Source organism: Notothenia coriiceps, unplaced genomic scaffold, assembly GCF_000735185.1.
Source record: "Notothenia coriiceps isolate Sejong01 unplaced genomic scaffold, NC01 NC01_scaffold00005485, whole genome shotgun sequence".
NCBI classification, from domain to species: Eukaryota; Metazoa; Chordata; class Actinopteri; order Perciformes; family Nototheniidae; genus Notothenia; species Notothenia coriiceps.
In genome coordinates this window covers 41-9,164 of record NW_011338186.1, presented here as the reverse complement: position 1 = coordinate 9,164, position 9,124 = coordinate 41, and the positions used below count along the sequence as shown (strand labels likewise).

General features: G+C 37.4%; 1 protein-coding gene and 1 long non-coding RNA gene across 2 annotated transcripts; one reads left to right on the top strand and one right to left on the bottom strand.

Moving 5' to 3' along the window:
* The first annotated feature begins 870 nt into the window (after positions 1-870).
* On the top strand, positions 871-4,725 carry LOC104942953 (coronin-2A-like). Its single transcript, XM_010768268.1, has 9 exons — positions 871-988; positions 1,490-1,594; positions 1,701-1,797; positions 2,227-2,342; positions 3,047-3,137; positions 3,212-3,324; positions 3,881-4,039; positions 4,127-4,195; positions 4,506-4,725. Exons 1-9 carry the CDS (start codon positions 929-931, stop codon positions 4,569-4,571), a joined length of 876 nt encoding a protein of 291 aa, XP_010766570.1. The 5' UTR covers positions 871-928; the 3' UTR covers positions 4,572-4,725.
* Positions 4,726-5,392: 667 nt separating this feature from the next.
* Positions 5,393-8,696, bottom strand: LOC104942952 (uncharacterized). Its single transcript, XR_798062.1, has 2 exons — positions 8,618-8,696; positions 5,393-7,159 (listed from the first exon to the last, which is right to left on the bottom strand). It is a non-coding gene; the product is annotated as an uncharacterized lncRNA (long non-coding RNA).
* Positions 8,697-9,124: the final 428 nt, after the last annotated feature.

Genomic DNA, 9,124 nt, shown 5'->3' with positions numbered 1-9,124 from the left:
CCTGTACTTTCTACTTCTTACATGTTGAACCCAAATACCTGTACTTTCTACTTCTTACATGTTGAACCCAAATACCTGTACTTTCTACTTCTTACATGTTGAACACTAATACCTGTACTTTCTACTTCTTACATGTTGAACTCAAATACCTGTACTTTCTACTTCTCTCATTTTCCAAACAGGCTGGTTCCTTTAGTCTGAATGTGTGTTTGGTGGCGTGATCATTATTATTTAGAGTCATTGCGTGCCTATTGATTTGAACACGATCCGTGTATCCATCATTTCCTGGTCTTCTCTAAAGAAGAGGGACCAATGAAAACGTTGTCATGCTGCCGTTGGTCACCATGGAAACATTCATTAGCTAACAATGACATTATTGTTCTATTAATATAAAGGGAGGTCAGGTACTCTTTAAAACAGCTGCTAGTTATGGGTACTTTTTACTGAAGTACATTTCAAAGCCTCTTTACTTTGACTTGAGTAAAGAAGTTTAGTCAGTACTTCTACTTTCACCAGAGTATTTTTAAACACGAGTATCTGTACTTCTACTTGAGTAAAGAATGTGTTGCCATCTCTGCAGGTGTGTTTCAGAAATGCTCATGTTGTGGTAATACCAGTGGTGGAAGAAGTATTCAGATGCTTTACTTGGGTAACACTGCATTTCACATTTATTTCTTTTCTGACTAAAGTCCACGAGTTCATATTACATAATTTCTCTTTTAAATGTACTGGAGTAGACGTATAAAGTAGCATAAAAGGAAAAAACTCAAGGAAAGTACCTCACAATTGTACTTAAGTAGAGTACTTGAGTAAATGTACTGAGTTACTTCCCACCTCTGGGTTATATTGATAACTTTTCTCCGACCTTTAGGTGTCCCGGAGTAATTCCCACAGAGCGAGTAAGGTGTTGTTCATCGGAGGACTGAAGATGCTTCTCTCCACCGGCAGTTCGATCTGGAACCACCGACAGATCGTCCTCTGGGACCCCGTGAGACTCAAACACACACTTTAGCTTCTAATTCAATGCTTCATTAGTTAAAGGTCTCCTATTGTACTATTTCTAGACGTATATTATAGCTCAAATGCTTTCTCTCGCGGGTTTACCACAAGGTGAGTACCTTTTCTCCTGCTTCTTTACTCTCCAGTACTACAGGTTAGCTCTGATATATAGCGATGCTAATGTAAACAAAGACCATATTACTTCCAGAACACGTCAGGCATTGTTTCTGATACAGCAACGTTTCTGATAGGCTCGTGGGTGTAAAGCCCGCCCACATTTCAGATATTACGTCATATCGGACACACATCTGGGTCAGCTCCATTGTACCCCCGTTTTTAGAGATGTGGGTACGGAGGAAAAGAGAGAGAGTTTTGTTTTCTGACACTTTGTGAGTCTCCTGACACACCGGGAAGACATGTGGATAAAATACATCAAAAAGTTTATTTTGTTTGATAGGAGACCTTTGAATTAAGGTTTATTTGTTTCTAGGACGACTTATCTGAGCCGCTGTACGAAGAAGTTCTGGACGGATCTGCAGGAGTCCTCTTCCCGTTCTACGATCCAGACACACACATGCTCTACCTGGCTGGAAAGGTCTTACAAAACACACAGATTACCCAGAACTCCTTGCATATTGATGGTGTTCCAGTCTGGTTGTTAGGAAATTGAACCTAAAGTGAATTGAAATACCTTTATTCAGGGTGACGGGAACATCCGGTACTACGAGCTGAGCACGGAGAAACCTTACATCAGCTTCCTGACAGAGTACCGGTCTCTGCTGCCACAGAAAGGACTCGGTGAGGTCAACAAACCCATTAAAAAGTGTTTTGTTGCTTTTGAACATATATTTGCAGCCTAAAACTTAAACCATACCCTACCAACGTTAGCGCCCAATCGTACATGATATTTTGTAAAAACATACTCTTATTTTGTAAAAACACTCTCCACCATGTCTTAGCTAGCTTCACAACTTTACTTTTGGCCAAACTTATTTGAGGAAAAGACCAATATAGTTAGCTTTACAAGATATATTTTGTCAAAACACGACATTAGCTAGCTGTAGAATATAATATAAGACACACATTTTGGGCAGTCCAACTTAGTTATCAATACCAATACTGAATGTTATCAAGATCACCATGTTCTACTTGTATACAATAAATACCTTTGGCTAGCTTTCGTATGCTAGCTGTTTCCCGATGTTTAACGATCAACTGTCACTATAGGCGTGATGCCAAAGCGCGGACTGGACGTTAGCGCCTGCGAAGTTTTCAGATTTTACCGTCTGATCTCCATCAAAGACTTGGTGGAGCCACTTTCCATGATCGTACCGCGGAAAGAGGTTAGCATCACACGTTAACTAGGTATTTACTGACCATTTAGACACAAAAGCTGCATGTTTTTTTATTTTATTATTTGTGTTTAACATGTAAGAAGTAGAAAGTACAGGTATTTGTGTTCAACATGTAAGAAGTAGAAAGTACAGGTATTTGTGTTCAACATGTAAGAAGTAGAAAGTACAGGTATTTGTGTTCAACATGTAAGAAGTAGAAAGTACAGGTATTTAAGTACAGGTATTTGTGTTCAACATGTGAGAAGTAGAAAGTACAGGTATTTGTGTTCAACATGTAAGAAGTAGAAAGTACAGGTATTTGGGTTCAACATGTAAGAAGTAGAAAGTACAGGTATTTGAGTTCAACATGTAAGAAGTAGAAAGTACAGGTATTTGTGTTCAACATGTAAGAAGTAGAAAGTACAGGTATTTGGGTTCAACATGTAAGAAGTAGAAAGTACAGGTATTTGTGTTCAACATGTAAGAAGTAGAAAGTACAGGTATTTGGGTTCAACATGTAAGAAGTAGAAAGTACAGGTATTTGAGTTCAACATGTAAGAAGTAGAAAGTACAGGTATTTGTGTTCAACATGTAAGTAAAAGTAAAAAGTCCTCAGAAAAATAAGTAGTGGAGTAAAGTACTGATACCAGAAAAATGTACTTAAGTACAGTAACGAAGTATTTGTACTCCACTACTTCCCACCTCTGTTCCAGTCTGGTATTTTCCAAGCGGATCTGTACCCGATGACGGCAGGAAACCAGGCGGCCATGACGGCTCAGGAGTGGCTGTCGGGGATCAACAGAAGTCAGTAACTCATCCCTTTGGAGCCAAAATGGCCGACATACATGATCCATCACCTCTTGTGTCTCTCTCTTTAGGTCCAGTGCTGATGTCCCTGAAACCTGGGATAGGAGTTTCCAACCCTTACCCAGAAACCCCTGCAGAGAAGATGGATCCACAGAGACCTGAGAATAATGACTTTATGGAAGAGGTAGTCAAAATCAATCATGAAACAGTAGTTTAAAGAAGGGTTAGGGTAGTTGAAGTAGCTCAAAATAAGTGTTTTTCGGGCAGAATGGCATCACTTGACTGGCATGGGAGTTGTAATTCCACCTGGCGCACGTTGGGCCTTCAAATGCAACTAATGAGAAGCTTTAAAAATGTACAGCATTGTCCAAAAATCGCAGAAACAGCAAGTAGACAAAACCCCAGAAGTGGGATAAGTACTCGGATCTTGAGTAAAAGTAGAAGTACTCAGATGTTGTACTTGAGTAAAAGTAGAAGTACCAGAGTGTAGGAATACTCTGTTACAGTAAAAGTCCTGCATTCAAAATGTTCCTCAAGTAAAAGTAAAAAAGTATAATCATCGACCCTAACCTAAAAGTAGTGATTGTGCAGATTGGTCCATTTCAGAATAATATATGATGTGTTTTATAATGATTGATCATGCTGCACAGGTGGTTCACTTTTAGCATTATTGGGCATGAAGGAAAACCGTCCGTTATTCTGTCACCTAGTTTGCATTTTTCCTGAATCTCTTCTTTGAGGCCTTCCTGGAGGAGCAGCTCTCATATCAGGACGCCAAATATCCCCGAAAAGCGAGCGATCTGTCGGGTTGGCAGCCGGACGAGACGCTGTTGACGAACTTCTTCACGCCGCACTGCTGCGAGCCTGCAGAGAAACCGCCGCCAAACACCGAGAACGAGGTGGGAATACATCAGAAAACAGGAGAATATCCGGCGTGCAAAACGTTTCATCTTCCTGCTAAGAAAAGGTGTTTTTATTTATTTCAGCTCCTGCAAGCTTTCTACAGACAGCAGGACGAGATCAGAGGCCTGAAGGACAAACTGAACGAGAAAGATGTGAGTGTTACACAGGAGGCTAAAATATGTTATTCTCTAAAATAATAAAAAATGTTGTCTTACTGAAGTGTTTGGAGCCTTGGGGACAAAATAGGATATTTTCAGTCAAATTATTGGCATCTAAAAGGCCCAAAAATGTATCGTAAAGAAACTTACGGTTGGTTTTTGAGTCTCATTCATCTTCAAATCATCATAAGTTCTTCATTTCACATATATGTTTTAGTATCTAATATTGTCTGTTTGTTTACCCTTCTTTAAATCACATCTCAGAGAGTTGATTTTTATTGTTGTTTTCTTTGTTCCTCTACAGGTGAGGATCTCTCAGCTGGAGCTGGACATCAGAAACACCAGAAACAACCTGAGGGCAACTTTCTGAACCAACAAACAAACAAATCAACATTTACAACAAATAAACTGAAACAGACATTTTAACCTGGTTATTATTTTCCAGCCCTTCTAAGATAATATATTCTGGCAGTAGCAGTTAAAACAAAGTATTTCACATAATTAGAAATAAAAAGAAAATAGAAAATAAACAATTATACAATCTAAAAATATAAGATACAATCAAACTAAAGAGTGAAAATATAAAAGTTGACAGTGAGTAAAAATATGTAGATTATCTGACTAATAAAACTCTATTTAGCATCTTTTAACATAAATACCATAATAATGAATAATCCTTAACTTTAAAAATACAAATGTTTAATGTATGCACAATAACCCTGGATTAGAATACAATATTAAAACATTTTATTTTAAATGATATCGCCCTCTGGTGGAGGATATTGTACTCTGATGTATTTAAGAATTATCATTTTAAGCATAGGTAGAAAGATACTGAGAATTAAGAACTTTGCTCAGACTAACAATCGCAATGTCAACGTACGTGAAACATTTCTACAAAGTATAATTTTTTACAAAAAGTATTTATACCAGTTTCTGAAAGAAAAGAGGAATCGCCATCTGGTGGACAAACTATGTAACTGCAACTCGTTTTAATTACTATATATTTATATTTTCCCCTAATTTATGTCTCAGAGGATCTTGCAAGCAGATGTATTTTAGAAATAACCATTCATTTAACATATCGCAATGTTAACAACGTGAAGATGTCTACAAAATATTGTTATAATCCTAATATCTGAAAGAAATGTATATTGTCGCCCTCTGGTGGACAAACTATAAGGACACGGATTTTCCAAATATTTTTTTAATATCTATACTGCAGACCTTCTTACAAAATGTCTAAAAGCAAACATTTTGAAGGAGAAACCTGTGAAATAAAATGGCGTTAGAGACAAAACGCACGAGAGGAGACGCCAGGAGCAAAATGTTAAGATTTTATTTACAAAGTCCTTTTTGTGTGTTTTTTTTTTGTTTGTTTTTCCTTTAACTTACAGAAAGTAAAAAAAAAAAAGAAAACACGTCAACTAGTCAGTGTAAGTGTCAAGGATCTCTCGACGGAGGAAGAGGAGGCATACATTGGGGAGAGATGAAGAAGAGGAAGATGGGGGGGAGGGACAAAGAGAGAGTGTCCCCAGACAACCATACGAAAAATTAAACAAAAAAACAATTTCTCTGAAAAAATATTTCTTTTAAAAAGCTCTGTTGGCAAAAAAGAGAGAACACAGTTTGCCCTGAGCGACTCGGCCTCGGGGGAGGAAGAGGAAAAGGAGGAAGGGTTTTTTAGGAAGGGGGAGAAAATACGGAGGAAAGAGGGATTTGGCTTCTGCGTCCCACGAGCCCTCGTTTCCGTCCACACAGAATTAAAGCTTTTTTTTGCACGAAATTATTGATTTTGACAAGAAAAAAATACACAAATAAAAAAGGAGATTTTTACAACTTTTGTGACACGATAGATATTTATGATCTAGGAAATAAGAAGGGAACTGAAGCTCACGTTTAGATCACAGAAAAAACTCAAGAAAAAATGTGTTTCTATTGTGTTTTTCTAATGTTTTCCCTAAAAAAGGACGACGCTTTCGCTCGTAAACGCAGCAGGACTTTACCGTTTTAAATGTCCACATGATTTGCCCTCACTGTTTTCAGGAACAACAACACCTGGTCTTCTATGTCCTGAAGCGCAAAAATAAATGTGGTTTTGTGTAATAAATGCCCCAAATCAGCCCTTATTGATGCAGAAAAATGGCACGTTTTGAGTTAAAAATTTGAGGGAAATTCACAAAAAGCCACATTTTAACACAAATGAACAACTTAGTTGAATTGGCTTTGTGAAAGGAACTCTTCATGTAAAAATAATCGTTGTTGTTGTTGCTTAATTAACTCTTTACGTCGCTGGAGTATTTAAGGGCAATTAGTGCCAGATTATTTTTAGTCATTTTCCAAACAGAAATGCCCAAATCCTCAGTTTCTAGCGTCATAAATGTGAGAATTTCTGCTTTTTTGTCTCCTAAATGATAATATCATGATTTGGTTTATAAAATATAACGTTTAAGTTTTTCCCTGAGGGCGAATAACATGCATTTCTAATATGTTAGAAAACACTGAAACGAGATAGAAATCGGATATCAGCTCGATGAAAACCATGATCTTCAGTAAGCTTTTTGGTTTGTGAATCTGAAACTCAGAAATGTGCATAAAAATACATTTGTTTGAGCTGGAAAGGAATATTTAGAGATTTGATGATAGCAGGAATTTAAAAAGCCTGAAGTTTGTGAATCCTGACAAACTTTTTTTGCAAAATCCAAAAAAAAGGAGAACGAGGTCGTTTTGATGAATTAACGGAGTTTCGGTCTGCAGGATAACGAGGGCGTGGGAAATGGGACACACCCCGGGGGGGGAGGGGGAGGTCATGGAAGGGGGAAGGGTCACCGGGCCAGAGGTCAGAGGTTTTTTTGGGGTGTTTTCAGGGTCCTTAATCATCATCTTCCTCCTCTTCCTCCTCCTCGGCTTCAGGGTCCCTCTTCCTCTTCTCTCCTTTAGCCGGAGACGAGTCTTCGTCTGCAGAAAAGATTCAAACACAGAACATGCTTTATTATTTACCCCCTTCATTTTGTCCCTCTCTTTGTGCCGTCTCATTTTGGGGGTTTCATTTACTTTTTACCCTTCATTTTAATTGTTTATTTATTTATTTTCCTTGTTCTTTCCCTTTTTCTAGCTTTTATTCTTTATCTTTTTGTTTTCATTAAATTTACCCCTAATTTTATTTGTTTTTAAAAACATTTCCCCTGATTTTTGTTTATATTTTTCCTTGATTATTTTTGTTTGTTAATTAATTTTCCTATTGTTTTTCGTTTACCTGTATTCAAATTATTTCCTTATTTTTTGCAAGTAATTTTTTTTAAAATAGTTTTTATTTCCATTTTGTTTTCTTAATTAAATATATATACATTTTTCCTAAATGTTGTATATATATTTATTTATTTCCTTTTTGTTCTCCCTTAATCTAAAATATATATATTTCCTTATTACTTTTTTCCGGTTGTCTTTCCCATATTTTTTGGAATTTTTTAATTTTATTTCTTACATTTTCAACTTCATTTTGTTTTTCCATTTGCTCCCCCCTCATTCATTAAAAGTGCTTTATTCCTCTTTACTAACCAGAGGAGAAGCTATCGTAATCAAGGGCTGCGGTCGGATAATCCAAAAATCAGCTCCTAACGTCTATCCCTATCGTCTATTCCTTGACCTCTGAGTGAAAGGTCACGGGGTTAAGGGATAGTGGATAGGAGAATTCAAAAGGACTTAGGAGAAGAGACTGCGGTACTTTAGAGAATCCGAATGCACTTTCACTATCCGACGTGTTTATGATGCGCCAGCGGACGTCATTGTGTGCGTCTGCTGCTGTGGGGAAACTATGGAAACTACAGTTTTCTATACAGAGGACTACAACATGGATGTTTAATAAGAACGAGGGACTCATCTAGAGACTCTGCACCGTGCTCTGATGCTGTTGCTTTATGAAAGAACAACAGAGAAATATATTCTTCATGACCGAAGTTAGAATTGAAATAAAAAAGGAAAGTGAAACTTCTGCTCGTCCTCTCCCTCCGGTCCACATTAATACAAATGATCCCAATACGTATGATTGTATGAACTATGAAAAGATCTTAAAATAAATATGACTGTTGAGTGACGGCAAATGCTGTGGCTGCAATGCATTGTGGGGCAGCATTTTCTCCTCTCCTTTCGGTTAGGGAGGTCCAGTGGTTCCTAAGCTAAAGGAGGTTATAAAGGAAGTTTGAAACCTCCTTTCCTATCATTCTATCTAGAGAATTGGAACGGCACTTATCATGGCTGCCACTGAGGGACTTCCGGGTCATTTCACTACGTTAGGAAGGTTCCTAAGCTAAATGGACTATTCGACTGCAGCCCTACATAATAAATAATGCACTGTTAAAAGCCCCCCCCTCATTTAAAGTTTCTTAAAGCGTTTTTAAAGCCCCCTCAGTTACTCACCACCACTATCGTCATCATCTTCATCGTCGTCGTCGTCCTCGCTGTCAACGTCTCCGTTCAACCTCTCCGTCCTGCAGAGAGTTTGGTGTTAAAGACTTCATATCCCAGAATGCCACGGGGTAAATCCCCACATTCAGATTCAACCCCTCAAACTCTCAGATGAACTGTGTTTTATGTATTTAATGCAAGCTACATTTAATATCTGTTTAAAAATAAATATTAAACAGATGTTTGCTAACATGCTTTTGTTTTCTCTGAACCTATTTAGCGATAAAAGCTGATTTATAGCGTTTTTTATTATTATTATTTTAGGAATATCGTCATAGAACAAAGACCACATCTCTATATGTAGTAAAGTAAGTATTAAGTCAGAGTAAAAAGATTTAAAATAACTATAAAGAATACTCCAGGCTAGGGATGCAGTGGCTACGGTATACCGTACCGAAATTAGATCCGGTTTCGATACTTTCAAAGATTTTTTTTTTTTTCAGAAAAAAAAATATATAT

What these genes read in the sequence shown, in the direction of transcription:
- LOC104942953 (XM_010768268.1), top strand. Translation starts at nt 929, where the DNA reads ATGCTTCTCTCCACCGGCAGTTCGATCTGGAACCACCGACAGATCGTC. An exon ending in TGCTCTACCTGGCTGGAAAG is followed by an intron (nt 1,595 to 1,700) that starts GTCTTACAAAAC and finishes ACCTTTATTCAG; the next exon opens with GGTGACGGGAACATCCGGTA. An exon ending in ATAATGACTTTATGGAAGAG is followed by an intron (nt 3,325 to 3,880) that starts GTAGTCAAAATC and finishes CTCTTCTTTGAG; the next exon opens with GCCTTCCTGGAGGAGCAGCT.